Genomic DNA, 23661 nt, shown 5'->3' with positions numbered 1-23661 from the left:
ATGCTGGAGACTGTGGACTTTGAACTTCATGTTCAGGAGCCCTTTTTCTCTCAGATCAAAGGTCCTAGCATAAAATTTTGTTCTGATTATTAGAGATTACTATCGTATATAAGACGTCTGGCACAAAACTTAATTATTTTACTATTTTCATAATTACAGATGGACATAAAACTATTGAGGGAAGGTGTGCTGGTGGTGCAAACCGGTATGACAGTACAAAACTGAATTACTAGCTTACTTGAGTCAATATTTTATTTTAGTAGACTAATTTGCAGTTGCATATTCAACTGTCAGTTTTGAAGCAGGATCTTTGATTCTATTCAACAAATGTTTGTTGCTTCAAGTTGAGGTGTGTCACCACTCATCTGCAGTTTTTCTACACATTATCCACTATCATTTTTTTATTAGTTAAAATATTACAGGATGTTCATCGGTATGCTTCGTTTTCTGACATGTTAGCAGCCGAGGGTCTTGATAAAGTTTTACCAGGTGTCGAAACCATCAAAGAAGGTAATGCTCTTTTATTGATATTAATATTAGACAAAGTTGAAAAGAATTACAATGATTCTAGAATAGATAATATTTTTTTAAAAATTTTCAGGGGTACAAATTTATAGGAAGTTTTACACTGAAGAGAGGGAAAAGTCAAATGGTGTTCTTGCTATACGTATAAAACAAACATCACAGCTTTATGATCATTTGGCAGCAATTCTTGCGGTTAGTTGCTTCAAAAGTTACAATTTTGATCCAAGACTCATTTTTTTCCATCATGTTTGACCAAAGTTTATGTTTCTTGTTTCAGTCATAAATCATATTTAGGGGGTGTTTGGGATTGCTTATTTTCATCAACTTGTGACTTGTTAACTTTTTGAAAAGTAATATGGTGTTTGGGATTGCTTATACTGTGAGAGGAAAAGTTCCAAAAGTTACACTTTTGTAATTAACTTATTGAAAAGTTATAAGGAGGTAAAATAAGGAATCCCAAACACCCCCTTACTCCTGATGTTATGTAATTTTACCACTTTTTGTAGGCACTGTGTTATGATGGCATTCAAAGGCTTCTCGGTATTTCACACACTGTAGGAACGGTTCCTGATGCACTTCCACTGCCCAGATCGACATTACTTTCTGCTTTTTCATTGCCACATAATCCAGAAGTATGAAGTTATGATTAGATTAGATGTTGTTGAAAGTTTTCTTATAAGTTTTGCATGTTGAGTGCGTATAAACTATTTTTGAAATATTAAGATACGATTATTAAAAAGTATATGTAATTTGGCCTGTAACCGAACAAACAGTTCAGCGAACTGTTCGTGTACCGTTCAGTGGGAAGTTCGTTTATTAAATAAGCAACTTAACATTATAAGTTTTTTGTTCATTTAGTTAAACGAGCGAACGTGAATACATGTCTCTTTCGTTCATTTATGTTCATGAGCGTTCATTTATATTTGTTCATTTATGTCCATTTATCTTTGCTAGATATTAGTAATTTACATAGTTATTTGAATTTTCTAAGCTCATTACAATTTAGTCTAGTTTTAATAAGTTTGTAGGCAAACCATATTTTGTTCATGTTTACTTTCGATTAGTGTTTGCTTAGTTATGTTCATTCTTCTATATTTAGTTATGTTCACCTGTCAATGTCTGTGAACTATTCGTTTATACTAACAAACATAAACGAACACGAATGCACCTCATTTTCTTAACGTACAAACACGAACAAGAAAATTCGTTTGTTTAACTTTGTGTGTAATTGTTTGTTTGGTTAAACTTAAATAAACGAACATAAACATTTTCCATTTGTTTTCGTTCGGTTCATTTAGAGGCCTAAATGTGATCCTGTGATCGTCTTTAGTTGATTTAATTTTAATCACATAGTGGCGGATCTAAAAAAATTTTCACAGGGGAACAAGGCACTAGACGTGGTAGAACAACTGGCCAAAATGGGTCAAATAAATATCATCCTTTCATTATTTTGTTAACATAGCAACTAAACAATCATAAATAATGCTTAGTGACAACTTTATGTCCCTTGGTTTGAGGTTAAAAGTTCGGTTTTGAGTGATGGAGCTCGGGCTTTGGCTAAGCATGTCAACAGGAGCAACGGGAAATTTTGGGGTTCTTTTTCTGGAAACGGTTAGTATTTCTGTCTGTCTTTTTTTTTTTTTTTTTTTTGTGTTCAGTTATGAATACTGAAACAGCTTTATTAGGATAGTGATCCAAATCTTTGAATCAAACAGGAAGTTATTTCATTAAATATACACTAATGATTTTCAACCTCTAAATCAGTTCATTTAATTTTTTAGAATATATTTTTGATCAATGATATTGTTCTCATTTTCATGGTGTCCAGACTCACATAAGAATATGCTAGCCTTAAAGGTGATTAATCACTTGATAGCCCATTGTTGCTGGCTTAATGTGCATATTGTTCCGCCACATGGGCCCGTTTTTGAGATCCGGGCTCAGGATGGTTATGGTGCAAGATGGTCCTTAAACACAACCAAGGTATTATGCATGCACACGTACTTTATTGACTTTTAGTATATCTATATAGACTAGTTGGGTTCAGCGGTTCAGCCCTATTTTGAACCCGAAACGAACCTGATTTTGAAACAGGCCTGAACCCGAACCGAAACTGGTCAATCTCAAACCGAACCGGTTAAAACCAGGTTTCGACTCGCTCAAACCCGATGCTTTTCCTCTTATAAACCATTTTCAACCCAAACCTGTTTGAGCCAAAATCCAATGTTGACCAGGTATGACCAAACCTGAATCGGTTTGGGTCTAGAACTCGATTTGTGCACCTCTATTGGGCATGCTTAGGAGTTAGGACTTCCAGACTGGACATGGCTTAGGTCCAGGATTATTTTGGACTTGGGCCCATTTGTGCACCTCTCTTTGTGTATATTAGGTGTCTAAATTGTCGGCTCGGCCGGTTTGGTAATGGGTTAAAACTGGTAGTTGTTTACAGAACTAAAGAAGTACATATTATAAGCATGAGAAACTTAAAAAGCATGCCAGCTAATTTGGTGGACAATATGTCTGCAGGCTTACCATTTCCTTTCCAAAATTTTCATTTGTATATGTGATATATTTTACAGTTTATTGGATTTCTCGAACCGTATATGGAAGATGGTCATGCAAGGGGATGGAAACATTAAAACATCGTTCCAAAACTGGCGGTTAATGATGGTGATGGTGGTGGTAAATCAAGGGCGGCCATATTTTGTTTAGCCGTCGTGAGGTTGTTGACTGAACAGGTTTACATAGTCACTCTATGGTCAAAGACAGACCAATAAAACAAGAAAAGTGTATCATTTGACGAGTCAAAATGTCTTGTTTGAGGACGAGTTAGCTAGCTAATATATGTTGTGATGTTTTTGGAATGACAAGTTCAGAAGATTCTGTAAGGGCCGTATAAGTAGGGTGCAACAACCATGTAGGACAAGTATGTATTCTGTAGAGACCACCAATGCAGCCATGAAGACTTGTATATTGATTTTTGGGATTAAACAACTTTGAACTTTTCAGCTTTGTTTCTACCCTTAGATTTTTTCAGATACTTCGGTTATTTAATGGTTTTTATTATGGTTTTTTATTCTATTGGTGTGTGTTTTATACTACAACACGGTTATGTGATCCTAGACGTAAGATTTGGAAAGTAAAATGAACAATTGTGAAATTTGAGGGTAGTTGAGAACTACATAGGGAGGGTTTGTTTTTCCGGATAAAAAGTTCACGTTGTGACGTTTTTGTAATCAAGTGAACTATTGTGTGCAAGTTAATTGCCCAAAAAAACAGAGAAAAATGATGTGGTGGTACTATTCTATATAAGTGAAAAATAGTATAGTGTATGCATTGATAATTACTCAAAGAAAGGGGGTCAATCTACATAAGATGTCGATTCTTATATTCTAATTAGCTAATTGAACTCAATCAAATTCTAATGTGTAGGAATTTCCGATCCACTTTTTACCTCATAAATTTCCGTAGTACCATGTGTTTTTATCGATCTAACTTCAAACGGTTAAAGTTACACCTGTTTATCCCTTATTTTATTTACAGAAGAAGTCTCTTGAAATCCATGAGAAATCTAATTCTAACCCATAATCCCGTTGTTCTAAAAGGGTCCTGCTAGGGACACCCCAAACAACCCTCCTATACGCCCCATATAGGGCTATAAGGGGGCGTATAGAAAACCCCTTCTAAAATTATCATATTATCAGAATAAGGGGAAGATAACGTACAAATGAATTAACGTATTAAACGTGATAATCAAGTAAATTAATTATATATACAAGTAGAGTAATTATGTAATTACATCATAGAGTAATTACATAATTACTCTATGATATTATTACATAATTACTTTAGTTGTATACATAATTACTCTATTTGATTCTCACGTTTATCATGTTAATTTCATTTGTATTTGATTTAAACCCATGTGAATAAAAAGTTGTTTTTACAATAATATAAAGCACTTGAATAATGATCAATACTTATATTTAAAACTTAACGTGACGTGCTATAACTTGTAAATCAATATATAGTACGTACGTACTTAGTTATAGGGTTATCATATGAAAATTTAAAAGGATAGTCATATATATATATATATATATATATATATATATATGAATACGAAGTCTAGCTAATAATAAACTTACAAATTTTATAACATCTATGTAGTTATTAATGTGATAAGATGTTTCTTTACAAGTTGTGTTAGTTTAAGTCTTATGGCGGACAAAATGGTTTAGATTTAGAACCAAAAATGTATAAAAAGTTGCCGTGTATAAGAAAAACAGCTTATTTTTTATATCAATGGAGTCATGACGATAGTTATTCAAACATTTGCAATTGTTATTCAAATAAAGTATGACTAAAACATAGAATATTCCTACTTTAAATATCAAGTTTAAATAATCATTTAATATTATTTAATTAATTTAAAACTTATTGTTTATTATTATTTATTATAATGGGATGTGACATGCATAATAAAGCTTGCATTTTGTTAAAGTGGTGTTGTCACATAACATTTTAAAAAAGAATCGGCCCCATTCAACCAAGCAAAGAGGCAACTACAAAATACAAATAAAAGAAAAGGATATATTATATATCAACAACTTGAAATCATAATATCATATTTAATTATTTATGTGAATATAACTAAATTATTATAAGTTAGTTTAATAAAATGTATCCCAAAAATATAGAAACTAATGATTAGGACATAGGAGTTTAGCACATCACAAATATATAAATTATTAAAGAGAAACAATCAATCAATACAAATCCAACAACTTTAAAAAATATTTAAAACCTACATGTTTTGTCGTTTTTTATGTTAGCACTTAGGAGACGGCCAAATAGAATACATGAAAAAGCGTTTGAAAGCTTATCACAACAATATTATACAACTCATCATTCACACACAAATCATCAATGGAGAGAACCCACCTCTCTCCTTACACCAACCACCACCAAACCACCACCAAACACCACCCATACTCCGACTCTGGTGCCACCGAAACGTGCCCGGACGACGATAAATGGGCTTCAAGGCTTCTTAGAGAGTGTGCACAAGCCGTCTCGGATAAAGACTCAGGCAAGATCAACCACCTTTTGTGGATGTTAAATGAGTTGTCTTCACCCTATGGTGATTGTGATCAGAAACTTGCTTATTATTTCTTGCAAGCACTCTTTTGTAAAGCTACTGACTCTGGTCAACGATGCTACAAAACTTTGGTCAACGTGGCTGATAAAAGCCATTGTTTTGACTCTGCTAGAAAGTTAATACTTAAGTTCCAAGAGGTTTCACCTTGGACAACTTTTGGTCATGTGGCATCTAATGGTGCCATTTTGGAAGCCTTTGATGGTGAGACTAAACTTCATATTATTGATATTAGCAACACCCTTTGCACCCAATGGCCAACTTTGCTAGAGGCTTTAGCCACACGAAGCGATGAGACACCGAGTTTGAAGCTAACCGTAATTGTCACCGCGGCCATGGTGCGATCGGTTATGACAGAGATCACTTCAAGAATGGAGAAATTCGCTAGGTTGATGGGAGTTCCGTTTGCGTTTAATGTGATTAACGGTTCGGATAGACCGTTAGGGAAACTTACTAAAGAAGAGTTAGGTGTTGAAGATGATGAAGCAATTGCGGTTAATTGTATTGGAGCTTTAAGAAGAGTTGAAGTTGAAGAAAGGGTAGATGTTATTCGGCTTTTTAGCTCGTTAAACCCTCGAGTGGTGACCGTAGTTGAAGAAGAAGCGGATTTCACAACCTCAAGAAATGATTTTGTCAAATGTTTTGAGGAGTCTTTAAGGTTTTACACTTTGTACTTTGAGATGTTGGAAGAAAGCTTTAGTCCCACAAGTAACGAAAGATTAACGTTGGAACGAGAGTGTTCGAGGAGTATCGTTAGGGTTTTGTCGTGTGATGACAACCATAATATCGGTTTAGGAGATTGTGAAAGAAGGGAGAAAGGAAATCAATGGTGTGAGAGGCTCAATGAGCATTTTTCACCTCTAGGATTTAGTGATGATGTGGTGGATGATGTAAAGGCCTTGCTAAAGCGCTACCGAACCGGGTGGTCTATGGCACTCGATCAAACCAACCCGAATTCGAATAAGGGTTCAGGAATCTTGTTAGCTTGGAAAGATGAACCGGTTGTTTGGGCTTCAGCTTGGAAACCCTAATCAAGAATGGACTCAACTTGCATGCATTATTCTCAAATGTGTAGATGATGTTGGTACTCAATTAGCTTCAAATCTTGTTGCTCAAAATTGTAGTATTTAAGTTGGTGGCAACATGACACAAACTAAAAGGGTATCAACATGATCCACTCATATCTATATATATTAAGCAAACACTAGTTTTTGGGTTCATTAAAACTATGGTGGATTTTATTAGGGTTTGAAGATTGAAGATAGATAGAAGCTAGAAGTTAGAAGATATAGTCTTTTTATATATATAGGAAATAGTAAAGATCAAGGTGATGATCATGAAGATGACTAGATGAGTATATTTGCAGGCACTTTAAGTGTGGGTGGTTTCTATAATGTTTTTTTAGCTTTTCTTGATGTCCTAAAGTGTTTTTCATTTGTGCTTGTATTTTATGTTTATTTGTGTGTTTTTAGATTCAAGTCCTTTTCCATATATGCATTCATTCATTGTTGTTCTAAAAAGTTGGCGTGTTTTACTTTTTTCTTCTTGTTTTAAGGTAAGCAAAGATTGAAAGGTTCACACTATAAGTTGATGATTTATAAATTTTATTATTATATATATTAATGTTTTTTTATTTAATACGGCATAAATCGAAATTAAAATTGTTGATTAACAAATATGCATCATATACATAGTTCTAATTAAGATACATTAGTTGCTCGAGATTTTAAATGTATAGTTATAAGAGCAAAACTAGCTCGAGTTTCACGACTAACTCATGTAATTAAGATTCCGATAAAATTACATATATACAAATTACACATATACGTGGTTTTCTACATAAATGTAATGCTTGAATTTAAAGAAAAAGAGAAACTAGTTGATATATAGAAATGAAATATGTTTTTGACCGTCCATAATAAATTATGATATGCGAACTAAACGCGAGTATATGCCATGTATTGTCGGTTGATGTGGTCGGGTGTCTTAGACGTTCACTCGGTCTAGGTACGCCGTTGTTGGGAACAAGATATTCGGCGAAAGGTGAAAATTACAACCATCAATGTGGCGTGCGTGCACCAACAACCAATACCATCACAATGAAACAACATACAAGAACAATTGACACAATTGCGCGCCAAGGATGATATAATTAAGTGAATAGCAAAACAAAGGAAGGCCGAGTCAAGATGATGAAGAAACCGATATGGATAAAGATATAATGACTTATTAGTTATAATTATTGTGTGTTTGTATGACAATTATTTAAACTATTTAGTTAAACGTTTTGTAATTTGATGATTTATAGTTTTATTTGTTAAAATATTTAGAAAAATTACAGCTTTACAATTAGATTTTAATTGGTATAAAATCTGGAAAAATTATAAATTTTTTTTTTTGAAAATTCATAATACTTATACTGACCACAAGTTGTCGCTAAAGGTATTTTAAAAAAAAACCCTATACTGACCACATGTTGTCAGAAATAGTTATTTAGTTTTTTATTTTACATTTTCTTTAAATGAGAAAAAAATACTTGACAGAATATTTTGAGACCACTTGTGGTCGGGAAAGGTATAGGTATACCGACCAATTTTATACCGACCACAAATTTAACTTGTTGCGACCGTTTTGTAGTGACCAACCTATATCGACCACATGTGGTCAGTAAAACCTGTACCGACCACATGTGGTCGGTAAAGACGGTCTTAACAGAGCAATTTTCTTGTAGTAGTATGATGTATGCTCGCATGTCCCAAAAATGTCTGTTCGCTTAACTAAAATAAATGTTACACAAATTTGATTTGAGCATGTCCACTTTTTACATATGTGCATCACGGATTTGATACTCACGTAACTCAAGATTTATGTATAATTTGAATAGTAAAATGATATATATATGAATAAAAGCATATACATGACAATAAAGTCACCTATTTTGAAGCTTTTGTCAGATATTATTGTGAGGGTATATCACACTCAAGAATATGATAGTTTAGGTCTACAAGTGGAATCCTTGGATTTTAAAAAGGGTAGAACTTGTGAAGAAACACTAAGTGACCCCGGGCAGATTATGGACAATCTGGGGGTTAAATAGATGTTTTCCACGAGGGGTTAGATCCGGCGAAGATGGTTCTTCCGATAACCTGCAAAACAGACACCGTGAGCTCGTCACTGAGAAGGGGGGGGGGTACCTCCTTGTGACTACCCTCCGGCGTGAGAATCAGACTAGATTGCTCTTGAATATAAGTGTATATTAAGAGAATGACTAGAGCAGATATCAGGTAATATATCAAGATATGAGATATGAGATAAGATCATACCATTCCAAGGTGTTGGAGTATTTATAGCCGAATGTAGGTTTCCAAGCAGGTACAGCCGGCTGAATAGTGTTCATGTTCTGCCAACTGTGGGCTACGCACATGCCATGCTGGTGGTTGGTGGGTAGGCAGCGGCTGATAGTGACCAGGGCGGCTGTGTACTATTCCTGTTCCACCAGCTGCATGCTATGCACGTCCTCCGACAGGTTGGTGAGTAGGCAGCGGCTAATAGTGACATACAGTACAAGAGCGTGCTGCTTGTCATACTGTTGTCAGTGAGCTGTCGTATCTTTGGTCAGATCTTTTGTCCATACCTCGTCAGGTACAGTACAAAAGATCCTCCAGTATCGTACGGACTGGCTTATTTGTGCGGGAGTGTTCCCGGATTTGTGCGGGAGTGTTCCCGGCTTGCTCACTCCTTCTTCAGGTGACATTACTGAATTATTTAAGAGTTAAGTGCCTTGTGCGTGTAGCCTTGCTGCGCGGGTAGCCTTCCCTGATGGCTAGTATCCGTTGCTGCGGGAACAGGCGGAGTACGTCGACCATTGGGAGGCTTTTCCTGCGGGGACAGCTTGCGTACTGCGCGTAAGGACGTCACGTCTCTGAGCATGGTGGGTCCTGCGGATCCAGTTGGTTTCTGCGCAGACGTCTCTTCAAGGTGAGTTGCGAGTTTAGCCTTTGCGCAGACGTCCCTGTTGAAGGTGAGTCTTGCGGGTTCAACTGCGCAGACGTCCCTCTTTGAGGTGAGTCTTGCGGGTCCAACTGGGCTCTGCTGGGACCTACCTCTTCAAGTCCCCCCAGTCCAATGTTCTTCTCATGAATTGTTAATAAGTGAGGTGAACTTTTGGACTTAAGCAAAGGGTTTTGAAAAGGGTTTAGTTTTAAGGTTTTCCATGGGGATTCTTCCCGCGGAAGTCCTAATGTCACGTGCAGAAATTCCCGACTTTTCTGCTTGATCTTTGGGTATGATGCGGGTAGGTCTGTAACCTCCTCGCTAGTCAGGAGCGTTGAGTTCCACTTGTATAGATTCTCCATGAGGTTTTGGTAGTTTTGAACATAGTGATCAATTATGTTAAAACAACCAATTCCATCTTGGAGCTTCAAACAATCTAGTTCTCGACGTTCCCGCTATGCGGGGATGTTATTCCCGTTTCCGCAAGCATGGCCCAGAAAATCCTTCTTGGTTTCAATTCCCTGCGGAGTGCTAGGTATGTGAAGGGTTTCGCCTTGACACTGTACCCGCACTCGTCTTATAGTTACTTTACTTCCAAGGTATTCCTGGCTTCAATTCCCTGCGGGTGCTAAGTATGTGAAGGGTTTTGCCTTGACACTGTACCCGCACCCGTCTTATAGTTACTTGGTCGCCGAGATATTCATGGCTTCAATTCCCTGCAGGTGCTAAGTATGTGAAGGGTTTTGCCTTAACACTGTACTCGCACCTGTCTTATAGTTACTTGGTTGCCAAGGTAAGGGGTATAGTCCCGCTTACTTTTGAATCTTTTTGAATATTTTTGAAATTCGAAGAGTTGGTGAAAGGATAAGAACAGTCCCAACTGTTGAAAGGACGGTTGAGTAGTCCGACGGTTTCTTCTAACAGTTTCAGGACGTGCAGGAAGTTATGGCGACGTGACAGTATATGGTCATTCCAGACGCTTTTTCAGGCGCGTGGGCGCGAGTTTTCGGGCGCGTGGCCGCGAAATTTATGGCACACGTCCTTTCAACAGCTGTTTCCCGCTTGCTTTTTGCCACGTGTCATAGTTTCATTGCACCTGCGATTTCTCTCTCTTCCGCATTAAATTCATCGCATTTATTGCGATGAGTATATAAAGGGGGAGAGAGTGCATCTTAATCCACACTTTCACTTCTTTCTTCTTCAAGCGATTTCCGGCGAATACTCTAACCTTTCTGTCGAGCATTCTCCTGAAATCGTTGCCTTTCATCCTTCCAGAATGTCTTCTTCCCATGATGTTGAGGCTACTGCCGAGGAGTCTGACGTGTTCGTCGAAAATCCGTCATCCACTTCTGATAAGGACGATAAGAGTACTGCTGGCGAGTGCCAGTGTGCTTTTCCCGTCGGCCAGTATCAGTATATCGTCAGGAAGTTCATGCTCGAGCCTTTCGAGCCTGAGTTTCCTGAGCCACACCAGATGGTGTATGATGCCCCCAAGGGCAAAATAGGGGTGTATGCTGCATTCTTCATCTATGGGAATCTCAGGTTCCCATTGACGAAGTTTGTATACCATGTTTTGGAGAGGCACGGTGTGCATTTGACGGAGCTACACCCGATGGCGATTGCCAAGATCCGCCACTTTGAGTGGGTGTGCCTCATTCTGAGTGTGGAGCCCCACGTTGATCGGTTGATGACCTTCTACTCCTGGAGGTGCATCAAGGGGTGGTACACCTTGGTTAATCGGATCAAGGGTCTGAAGATCTACGCAACCGAGCGCCGTCTTCGGTCTTGGAAGCGGGAGTTCTTTTATTTCTCCGCTCGCGTCGTCCCGATAGCGATGACGTTTAAGAACGGGAGAGCTCTCCCGAACCTTCACGCCTCCAACTATAAGGAGGCGGAATGGTTCGCCAAGATTTCCCAGATCCAGTCTCCGGTTTACCGCTTTGCGGAGTCCGGGATGGTGATGCTCGGGATAAGCCGGGTGTGGAAGAATGCTGGGGCGGAGGCGCCGCAGATTCCCATCGTCCTTGAATATGGTTTGAACTCTATCCCTTACGGTATGCTTCACATCTTTTTGTTGATTTAAGGTTTTTCCGCTAAACTGTTTTTTCTTTTGTTTTCAGAGGGAAACAATTTGCAATCGCTTCTGTATCCGCGGGAAGCTGATGGTCCCGCTCGGATGGGTACTCGTGCTCTTGATGAGAACGAGTTGCCCATCTTGGAGCAAACGAGGGATCGGTTTGTGGAGGTCTACCCGCCGGGCCACCCGATTCTGAGCGCCACGCGGCCAGGTAAGGAGTTATTTAACCCTCGCCCTCTCAATGCTGAAACCTCTGCTGGAATTCCTCTAATTCTGTCATCTTCTGATGAGGAATCCGCAGACGGTCCTTTCTTGACGCGGAAGAAGAAGGCTGGTGGCGGAAAGGGCAAGGCGAAGGTTGCCTCCACCGCCGATCAGGGGAACCGGTCAAACTCGGAGACCGAGAGCGAGGAGGCGGCGGGGAACCCAGGTGGTGTTGAGACCACTGCTCCGGAGGCTGAGACGACTGTCACCTCCGAGCAGGCCAGGGCGACGACGGTGACCGGTATGAAGAGGCCGGCTCCATCGGGTTCGTCCCCGCCCGTTCGCACCTTCAAGCTCAAAAGGACCCGTAAGTACAAACTTCCTTTACTTTTAACTTCATATCTTTCCGCCATTATACTTATATATCTTATTTGTGCAGGCGTGGATGCTACCGCATTCCAGGTTGGAGCGGGGAGGAGTACCTCCGGACCCATGACGGTTGGCTTGGTCAACCTACCTGAGGCGATGACCCAGGCGACTGCGCCTGCTTCAGTTGGTTCAGTTGCTCACCCGGTTGAGCCAACTGTTCCAACTGTGACGACGTCTCCGCCGGCTGTCAGTGCCATATTCACTGATTCCTTCACTGAGCCGGCGGTGAGTGTTTCTGTGGATTCTTCCACAGCCGCGGCCACGGTTGTGAGTTCACCTCTGGTGAGTTCACCTCCGTTGGTTTCTACCACGGTGGCCTCCGCTATGCCTCCTCCGGCGCCGGCGACTACGGCCGGTCCTTCAGGTATGTCCGGGGTTGGGGCGTCAAGCCAATCTCTGCCTCCTTCCCATCTGCCTGACCTCTTGGATGGATATCCGTTAGGTTCGGGTGATGAGTTTGGCGGCTACAGGCCTGTCGTCGACCCTACAGGTGCGTAGGGTTATTTTGGCCTTTTATTATTTCTATATATATATACATTTTTATCATCTTTTCCTAACTGCTTTTTGCTTTTGCAGTGTCGGATTCCAATGAAGTGTATGTTCTACGATGGAACATCCGCCGAGGAACAACCCTTCGAACGCCTGTAGAATGCGTCGAGTGGGCGCGCCACGCCGCCCCAAGGGGGGCGCTGGGGGAAGCAATGTCAAGCTACCAGGAGGGTAGGTTGACAAATGAGCTCCGGATTCTCCTAGCCCGGATGCAGCCGCGCGTCGAGCTGCTTTGACGTGAAAACGACAAGTTAAAGGCAGCTCGGATCCAAGAAGTAGCTCAGGCGCGGGCTGTCCGAGAGGAGAACAGGAGGCTCTCTGCTGTTGCTGCGGAGAAGGAGAAGGCCTTCAAGGCCCTTGAGGTTGAAGTTCAGGCCCGTCTCGAGGCCCGTTCCAAGGCTGCCCAAGCTGTTAACGAACAGCTTCGGCTGGCTAAGGAGACTGCACGGAACGCAACTGAGAGGGCCACCAAGGCTGAAGCTGTTGTTGAGCCTCTACGCCTCGAGAATGAGGAACTTAAAGCCAAACTAGAGAGGCTCCAACAGGCTCATGATGCCTTGGCCATGGAAGACGCCAAGAAGCTCCAGGAGATCTTGAACCAGAAGGGCGTGCTTGACCATACTGAGCGTAAGCTTAAGGGCGTCGAAGAGGCTGCGGCTAAAGAAGTGTTGCTTGCCAACCTTAATAAAAGTGAAGCCGAACGCGCCCGTAACCAAGCTCAAGCTGCCCTCCAGGAGGCTCTGGTTACCAAGGAATGGCTTCTACGAGAAGCGTTGTCGCAGGTAAGCTTAGCTTCATAATGTCTTCACGCTTTTCTTTATACTTAGAAAAGGTTTTGATACTTGTATTTTGTTTTGTAGGTTGTGCATCGGGTCTTCACGGACACATCATACGACGATGCCATGAGCGCAGCCCTCAACGCTTCTCATGAGGATGGGGAAAAGGCAGGCTTCCTGCTTGGTCTAGGGTTCGTTGAGAAGGGCATCCCTGCCTTCCAACTTCCCTTTATATGATGTGGATACTGAAGCTGCTTATGACCAAGCAGTGAACCAGTATGCTGCCTTCCCGCATCCAGTGGTGGAGAAGGTGAACGAAGTTTCTGCTGCTGATGATGGGTTAACCATTCTCAAGACCTTCCTTGAACCGCCACAGCCAAGTGATGGTGCGGGTACAAGTGGGTTTGGAGGGAGAGGTCCTGAAGCTTGAACCTTTAGATCCCTTCCCACTGTTAGGATAGGTTTACATTATATAGATTTATATTCTTGTAGGCGGGTAGATACCCGGCCATTCTTGTAATACTTGAATTATTATGAAATATAAATCTTTGTGCGGGTAGGACCGCTACTTTCACTGGATGACTTGCTTTATAAACGTTATATGACTTGCTCATGCATACTTTAGTTTAAATTAGCAACCTTCCAAGTGTTCTGAATAGGTTAACCTTTGAACGTGGTAGATAATAGGTTGAAGTTTTGCTTCCTCCTTCGTGATTGTGCGGGTAACTTAGTAAGATGGCTAAACTTTACCTATATCTGACCTGCGTGGAGGTTTTCCTCATCTTTTCCTTAGAAATTTTCTAAGTGTTTAGAATAAGTTAACCGTTGAACGTGGTAGATAATAGGTTGAAGTTTTGCTTCCTCCTTCGTGATTGTGCGGGTAAGACCGTCACTTGCACTTAGGATGGCTAAACTTCACCTATATCTGACATGCGTGGAGGTTTTCCTCATCTTTTTGTTAGAATTTTTCTAAGTGTTTTGAATAGGTTAACCGTTCGACGCGCGGTTGTCAATAGGTTAGTTCGGTTTCCTCTATCATGATTTGTGCGGTTAGGACCTGCACTTTCATTTAGTGGGATCACCAAACTTTACCTATAACTGACCTGCGTGAAGGTTTTCCGTTTATTGTGTTTACGCGGGTTTTGCCGCCGTCCACACGCAACGATTTCTTTACACTTATGCGGTGAAAACCGGCATCAGTGTTTTGAATAAATTAACCGTTCTACGCGCGGTTGTCAATAGGTTAGTTCGGTTTCCTCTGTCATGATTTGTGCGGGTAAGGCCGGCACTTTCATTTAGTGGGGTGACCAAACTTTACCTATGACTGACCTGCGTGAAGGTTTGCCGTTTTTTGTGTTTATGCGGGTTTTGCCGCCTTCCACACGCAATGACTTCCCCACTTATGTATGCGGTAAAGACCGGCATATCAGTGTGGAAAGTTCATAAGTATAAATGTAAGACCATCAGCATCAATGTGATAAGGAGAATCATTTCCATTAGAAGTGGCTCTGGGCCTTTTCTTTACGAGTTTAGAATTGATCTACATGCAAACTGTGTAATTGAGCTCCCTTCCATGTTATTGGGATGGGAGTGCCATCGAGCCGATATGCACCTGGTTCGGGATCTCGTTGTTTATGCAGTATGTAGTCTCCAACATTGAAGCTGCAGTTTTATTCTTGTGTTCCCCAACCGGGGTTCTTCATGCATTAGTCTGCTTAGCATTCATTACGCCACGAGGTGTGCGAGCGTCCCATCTCTGACAAATGCTTCGACGATGTCCTTCAAGTCTATGCATTCTTCGGTGTTGTGGCCTTTTGTCCTGTGGAAGTCACAGTATTTGCTCTGATCAGCGATGTGACGCTCTCGGATTATTGGAGCCTTTGGCCATGGGAGCCTCTCGGTGTCGAATATCTCGGTGACGCTTTTGGTAAGTGGCGTCCATCTGGAGTTACGGTACGACGACCGCATGTTATCCTTTCCGCGTAACCGAGGTTGCGAACCGGATGAGGTGTCAAAGTTTACCCTTGACTGCCAAATGCCTAGCTTCCTCTTTTTGTTTAGTCGGGCGGTAAGGACATTGTTTTCTCTTGTTTTCTGGGTGTAGAGGTTTGTGCTCTGAGGGAGATCTCTACCCAGTTACTTTTCCGTTTCCGCGAAGCGTTTAGCCGCTGTCATGATGGCATCCCATGTGGATGGCATGCCATCTTTACCCGTTAAGGTGCGGATGAGCTCTGGGTCTTTAGCGCCGTGGATGAAAGCAGCACGAACAAGATCTTCGCTAATGTTGCCCAGACTTAGCTTTTTTGAATTGAAGCGTGTGATGAAGTCTAGTAAAGACTCATCTTCCTCTCGGATGCAGTTGAGGATTGTCCATTGCTCTTCAGTGTACTTTCTTTGTTGACTGAAGTGTTGGCTGAACTTCTGTTGGAAGTCTGCCCAATCGTAGATGTGGTGGACCGGTAGACGGTCGAACCACGCTCTAGCCGCTCCCACGAGCGTCATCTGGAACATATAACACCACGTGGGTTCCGTCCAGTTGCTGACGGTTGCCCCCGCTATGAATCTGTTCAAATGATCGTCTGGGTCAGATATACCATCATAAGTGCCGATGTTGGACATCTGTTTGGCACTTTTCGGGGCGATTGCTTCCGCAATGTCCCTTGCGAACTTGGACGTTCCCGCATTTGCAGCAGTTGGTCTAAAAGTTTTGGAGAAGTCATGTGGGTTTCCCCCCACGTTCTTCGGTTTGAAGGTTTTCTCGAAATTCCTTCTTGGCTGGAAATCCGTTTCCTTACGCTTCCCTTTCGCCCTATGGCGAGGGTTTGCGTCGGTGTCAGATTCCTCCTGGTCATCATCCGAGTACTCGCAGTTACTGCTCATGTTGAGCTGTCGAGTGCTTCCAAATTCGTCAGCCTGTTGGATGGAACGTAAGCGTTCGTCCAACTCAGCCTGGAATTCCTTCTGACGTGCTTCCGCCCACGCTTTAACTTGTTCTAGTGTTTGGCGGGGGAGTCTCGTCTGTTGTTTCTCCAACTGGGCATCGGTGAATCCCAGGGAGAAATTTACTGCACTTGCCTCGGCTTGGGTAACCGGGGTAGTGTTCGTAAAATTTACTGCACTTGTCCCGGCTTGGGTAACCGGGGTAGTGTTCGTAAATATTGTGTGCTCGCCGGTGTTCCCCCCAGTAGCTGGGGTTGTGGTTACGGGGCTTCTTTCCAGAAGTTTGAAAAAACTGAAAAAGAAGTAGTTCTAGCTTTTATGCACGGATGGCGCCAATGAAGAAACACTAAGTGACCCCGGGCAGATTATGGACAATCTGGGGGTTAAATAGATGTTTCCCACGAGGGGTTAGATCCGGCGAAGATGGTTCTTCTGATAACCTGCAAAACAGACACCGTGAGCTCGTCACTGAGAAGGGGGGTACCTCCTTGTGACTACCATCCGGCGTGAGAATCAGACTAGATTGCTCTTGAATATAAGTGTATATTAAGAGAATGACTAGAGCAGATATCAGGTAATATATCAAGATATGAGATATGAGATAAGATCATACCATTCCAAGGTGTTGGAGTATTTATAGCCGAAGGTAGGTTTCCAAGCAGGTACAACCGGCTGAATAGTGTTCCTGTTCTGCCAACTGTGGGCTACGCACATGTCATGCTGGTGGTTGGTGGGTAGGCAACGGCTGATAGTGACCAGGCCGGCTGTGTACTATTCCTGTTCCACCAGCTGAAGGCTATGCACGTCCTCCGACAGGTTGGTGAGTAGGCAGCGGCTAATAGTGACATACAGTACAAGAGCGTGCTGCTCGTCATACTGTTGTCAGTGAGCTGTCGTATCTTTGGTCAGATCTTTTGTCCATACCTCGTCAGGTACAGTACAAAAGATCCTCCAGTATCGTACGGAATGGCTTATTTGTGCGGGAGTGTTCCCGGCTTTGTGCGGGAGTGTTCCCGGCTTGCTCACTCATTCTTCAGGTGACATTACTGAATTATTTAAGAGTTAAGTGCCTTGTGCGTGTAGCCTTGCTGCGCGGGTAGCCTTCCCTGATGGCTAGTATCCGTTGCTGCGGGAACAGGCGGAGTACGTCGACCATTGGGAGGCTTTTCCTGCGGGGACAGCTTGCGTACTGCGCGTAAGGACGTCACGTCTCTGAGCATGGTGGGTCCTGCGGATCCAGTTGGTTTCTGCGCAGACGTCTCTTCAAGGTGAGTTGCGAGTTTAGCCTTTGCTCAGACGTCCCTGTTGAAGGTGAGTCTTGCGGGTTCAACTGCGCAGACGTCCCTCTTTGAGGTGAGTCTTGCGGGTCCAACTGGGCTCTGCTGTGACCTACCTCTTCAACTTGTTATATATATATATATGTTATTTGTTGTTAAACAAACTAAAGCCAGAAAAGCGTACTAATAAAAACCTAGATGCATGAAAATTAAAACTAGCGGGCCTTTAATCTACCGGTAACAATATGTTGGATAAGACTTCGTATTTTCATATGATAATGGTTGTAATTAGTTATTTCATTGACGAAACAAAATTGTATATATAATTTAGAAGAGAATTAAAGAATGTGTTAGTTATCGTTTAAAAAAGTTCAATTTTTACAAAAAGTATTGTCACCTATGTATCTTGATATCTAATGTAATTTTTAAACTCACTCGAATTGACCTTTGTCATAGGTAAAGACCATGAAGGCAAAACGGTAAGACATTGTACCTTATTAATAAGCTATTTATAAAAGTAATATAAGGGATAATTAAATCATATATTATAATTATGATAAAGATAATTACTATTAGACGTAACTAATATAGTTTGTATAATACTCCACTCACTCAAATAAGGAGAAATCATCAGACCTTTGGTAAGGAGCGATAACATTGAATATGTAAACATACAATATTGGCAAAAATAAGAAAAAACGTAAACTTTAAACAATAAGAAAAATTTGTGGAAGAAAAACGACACCAACTAAATGTGGGTGGTTTCTATAATGTTTTTTGAGCTTTTCTTGATGTCATAAAGTGTTTTGCATTTGTGCTTTGTATTTTATATTTATTGGTACATATTGATATTGGTATGTTTTTAGATTGAAGTCGTTTTCCACAATATGAATCGAGCTTTGAATCGAGCTTTATAATAGGTTAGGTTGATTTACTTATTTATTCTTGTTTAAAGGAAGCAAGGATTTAGAGGTTCACATTATAGACATGGAATATCATTCGGTGTGCACTTAATAAAAGATATACGAATAAGTTAGATTTGAGTAATTACTTTTCGTACTTGCATATCCCAAAAATATCTTTTCATCCGTTTATATATAAAATCAATGATAACGAATCATATTCAAATAACTACTTTTCATCCATATAGACAAATCACATATCAATTGTAGATTTGAGTGTTTTGTTTTGCAAAAAAATGTCATGTGTCATATAAACACACTAACAATAAATGGGAAGATACCTTCACATATAAACACACTTTAGTGGGAATGATTATAAGATGAGTGACCTATATATGGGAAGTCTCCACTCGAAAAACAAAAATCAAATATGTAACTTGTTTCAATAAAATAAGCAATATTGGTTGGTACAGTGGACAGAAATTACAAGTCATTCTAAAACTTAGAATATAAGTTGTGTAAAATTTTTGGAGCTTTTTCACCCTGTTGGCTATTATACGCGACATGCTCTGGAATGGTGGTAATGTGATGAGAAATAGGTCTAGGAAGGTGAATAGTCTTCTTGCTCCCTGAATTAGCATCATTTCCTAGATAAATGGTGTTAAACACGAGAAATAAACTCCATGCATGCCCTTAGAAATACTAGACGAGAGCGAAAATGTCTTGCCTGTACATTACGACCTCATTAGGCAGGGGCGGCTATGAAGGGGGCGGGGAGGTTGACCGTACTCAACACGATCACCTCGGTCGGCCCAAATATTTTTTTAATTATATATATTTTTTTGAAAAAATATGTATTCTAAATATTTAAAGTCGGTTACTCAACTTATTTAAGTCTATTTTATATATATAAAATATTGTACAACCTAATTCATAACCAGACAAGTTTATTTGAAAATTTAATAATTTAAACCGAATAAAAAACCCTAACTTAAGGCCCAAATTATCTTTCTCATTCGGGCAAAAAAATGTTAACGATTCTCGGAGATAGCCCTGTCATTTGGCGAAAACACTAAGATAGAAGGATCATATATATGTTTATATGAATTGTGACCTAGGTGGCTGTATCTTTCTGTAGCATCTTTCCAATTACGTATGTATTGATGATCATATAATTAGAGCAATAATATTATTAGACAATGAAAGTATCAAGTTTAAATATTTGGAACATAAAGTTTGCCTTTCAAGTGTAGCATTTTCTACTTAAGGGAGATACACATGTTGCAAGAAAATGGAAGAAGATCTATGGAGCTAGAAAAGAATAGGATGGTGGGGTGGGGGTAGGATATGATACCAACCAGAACCCATGGTTGCTTGCTGGCCGGCCTGTTTGTCTTGTGACTTGAACAGCATATATTTGCCTTTTTTCTCAAGCAGACGTACATGGATGCAGATGTAGGCAGGTATCTTTCACTCCCAACATTATCTAGTGGAGAACATTACTTTTTCTAAAGTAAAATCAATCCACTATCCATTTTATTATTTAAATATTTCATTTATCCTTTTAATCCTTATCCCTTAATTTCTTACATGATATATATCAATTCACTACCCTAATGTAATCCTTTGATATGTGTTATAATATCCGTTGGTAATTCATTAATGGAGCTAGGTTTATTAATTGGAAACGAAGCAAAGATAATTAATAACTTCAACCATGGATCACTGAAAGATATCACCGGCCGACATATATCATCAATGATGTGTTACTGAGAGACTTTAACCGGCGATCTTCTTTATCACTTATCTATGGTTTTGTATAAGGAAAGTGTACTTGAGAATAATATTTGAAATAAATTTTCTAGTGATGAAAATAATTTTATGTCTTCTTCACCAAATGTTTATATTAATTTCATTCAGAAAACCCCTAGGATGGTACACAATACACATCAAGTACAAATGGATTGTTACATGAAACATACATAACGATCACCGATATTATTTAACGATCTGTCCCAGTGTATTGGAAACTAATTTGTTAGTATGATTCAAAAGTAGGCATATAAACAAACCGAACACTCGTATGCGAACCGTTTAGCGGAAAGTTTGTTTATATAATAAATAAACGAATACGAACAAAAGTTTTTGTGCATGGTTAAACAAACGAACATGAACAAATGTCTCGTCCATAAATATTTATACAAATTCGTTCTTTGTTGAATTTATCTATCTTCTTTATGACAACTCATATACTCTCTAACTCTAATCCTAAATTACACATTGTTTGACAACCACAGAGTTGAACGCACATCCCTTGGAAAGGCTAAACCTTATACAACTAGACAAAATGCTCTTTGGTATTTATTTATGTTTGCTACTCTACACTTGTTTAAGTTTATTGGCTTATAATTAGGTTATAATATATCCATTTAGATTTTAGATTGTTTAGGCCAATAACAACTTAGTCTAGTTTTAATAACTTATTTTTAGCCTGACACAATGTTGTCCTCCATCACTTAAAAATTTTAATTAATTTGTTCTCAACTTTATTCATTCATCTATGTTCAAATTTGTTCATTTGTTTATGTCCCATTAATATTGTTGATGATGAACAAGAACAAGTTCATTTTCTTAAACAAACACAAACAAGGAGACTATGTCATTTAATATTCGTGTTCGATTGTTTGTTCGATTAAAGTTAAGCTAATGAATACAAAAATTACCCGTTTATGTTTGTTAGTTTTATTTACAAGCGTATTCGAAAGGAAACAAAAGAAAGGACTAAGAAAAAAAAGATCAACCTAAAGTATTCGCTTAATTTATTTAAACAATTAAAATGTGTGAGTGGATGGACATCTCACTAAAAGAAAGTTCTTCGAGGTTCAATTTTTACCAACTTTATGTTAGAGAATATTGTAGAAGAATATATTATTAGAGTTTTAGTATAATAGTGTTATTATAATTAAGAGATTTTATTTGATTATGTTTCTTTGTATTTATCTAATTGTACATCTATATATAGTTGATCAATAATACATTACATCTTACGGGGTTTTCATTATTCTACATGGTTCAAAGCCTTAAGGTTCTGGCCTAAATCTTTCTCTTCTACTCGTTCTCGTCCTACCCCGGGGACGTTTGTACACATATATATATATATAATTGGCTTCGGCCGCCGGTGTAAATTACGATTAACCGCCGCCATAGACTAAGGGTCTACGGTCTATCTTTGGTCTCCGCTTTTTATCTAACACTGACACACCTACCGACAAAAGTAAAAACCACTGCTTCCTCATGCGCCGCCAACTATCCGGTTCTATGTTTCGGTTCCGAGCGTAACACATGTGTTACTACGTTTTAAATCTGGAGAAGCACTTTTGATTTTGAATTATTGGTTTTTTATTATCTTTTTTTCCTTTTGATATATTTGTTTTACCTTCTCGACACTTATTTTTTTTTCCTTTTTATTTAGTTTTTGTTTTGTTTTTTCTTTTTTTATTTTTCTTTCTTCTCCTGAAACATAAAAAAAAACTTATAGTTTTTATTATTTATTTATTTAGTTATTATTCTTTTTTCTATCCTTCGGGAGTTGTTTTCTTATTTTACTTTTCATTTTTTTTCCTTTTAGCTTAGTTTTTTTTCGTAAAAAAAATATATTTTTATATATTATTAGATTTTATTTATTCGGTTTTATTCTTCGAAATATATAATTTTTTTTTCTTTGCCGTCAAGTCGTTGCTTCGGCCATGCTTAGCCGCCTGACCACGGTCATGCCACCAGTGATCTTCTTAGATCCTATAACCGATCGAATTCCTGCTCTACGTGACAGCCGATCATGTATCTACAGAAGCTTCACGCTCCAGTCTGAGCGTCCGATTTCCTACCGCTCTGACTGCGGGGGAATGTTAGAGAATATTGTAGAAGAATATATTATTAGAGTTTTAGTATAATAGTGTTACCATAATTAAGAGATTGTATTTGATTATGTTTCTTTGTATTTATCTAATTGTACACCTATATATAATTTATCAATAATACATTACACCTTACGGAGTTTTCATTATTCTACACTTTAATCCTTAATGGTTTGCTTTCAATTATAACACTTAAAAATTTTGTTCATGCAACCCAATCAAACAAATTAAGCCTAACAAAAAGACCCTTGTTGTTTTCTATATATCCGTTGGTGAAGTAGTTGTCATTGAGCATTCAGTTAAATATTCAACATTAATGATTCATCGATAGTGATTGTAGATGGTTCGTCGATAAAGTCTTTACCCACGTTTAATTTCTCACGAACCTTCACCGAAAAATTAATGTTGTATATATGAGTTGTTCAAAAGATAGTGAAATAATATCTTTCAGAAAGTTAAGTAACGAAAAAGACATTTTAATGACAGAAATAATATATCACTAATTGCTCTCTAAATTATAAAGCAATAATTTAGGACAAATTATTTCTCATATGACGTCGGTTAAACAATTATTGTAAGACTAGTTATACTATATATAATGAGAAACCTAATGATATAATGTTTTCAGTTGAGGTTCAATAAGTGGTTGTTATGTGATATTCACTTAATTCTTTTATTTTTTTTAATATTCATGATATTATTTTATTATTTATTGATTTGAGACTACAATTTATCACAAAATGAAAACTGCTCTGGTTGTTTGATTATGATGTTATAATACATAGGTCTTGAGTTCGAACTTATCTTGGCTGATTTTAAGGTTTTTTTTTAACTTTTTTTTATTTTAAATATTACTTTTTTTAAAGTTTTATGTATTTATATATTCCATACTAATTCTTTTTAGAAAAATTGGAAAT

At 39.1% G+C, this 23661-nt stretch overlaps 1 protein-coding gene and 1 pseudogene across 3 annotated transcripts in view; both read left to right on the top strand.

Annotated features, from left to right (window-relative positions):
- Positions 1-23661, top strand: part of LOC143568509 (uncharacterized) — a 119348-nt gene that overhangs the window by 1975 nt on the left and 93712 nt on the right. For 2 of the 3 annotated variants that reach the window (XM_077054659.1, XM_077054657.1), the window contains exons 3-11: positions 1-61; positions 160-205; positions 295-349; positions 423-510; positions 602-717; positions 1032-1157; positions 2043-2136; positions 2354-2508; positions 3105-3529. In XM_077054659.1, the coding sequence (XP_076910774.1) occupies positions 1-61; positions 160-205; positions 295-349; positions 423-510; positions 602-717; positions 1032-1157; positions 2043-2136; positions 2354-2508; positions 3105-3164 (801 nt within the window). In that variant the 3' untranslated portion in view covers positions 3165-3529. Of the gene's footprint in view, positions 62-159; positions 206-294; positions 350-422; positions 511-601; positions 718-1031; positions 1158-2042; positions 2137-2353; positions 2509-3104; positions 3530-23661 lie in introns of those variants that run through there. The other variant, XM_077054658.1, reaches the window with a different exon arrangement.
- Positions 5281-7161, top strand: LOC143568508 (protein SHORT-ROOT pseudogene; annotated as a pseudogene).

This window comes from Bidens hawaiensis, unplaced genomic scaffold (genome assembly GCF_021521415.1).
Source record: "Bidens hawaiensis isolate Kalapana, Puna unplaced genomic scaffold, B.hawaiensis_p1.1 tig00024001_1, whole genome shotgun sequence".
In the NCBI taxonomy this organism is placed as follows: domain Eukaryota; kingdom Viridiplantae; phylum Streptophyta; class Magnoliopsida; order Asterales; family Asteraceae; genus Bidens; species Bidens hawaiensis.
This window is presented reverse-complemented; position numbering and strand designations above follow the sequence as displayed.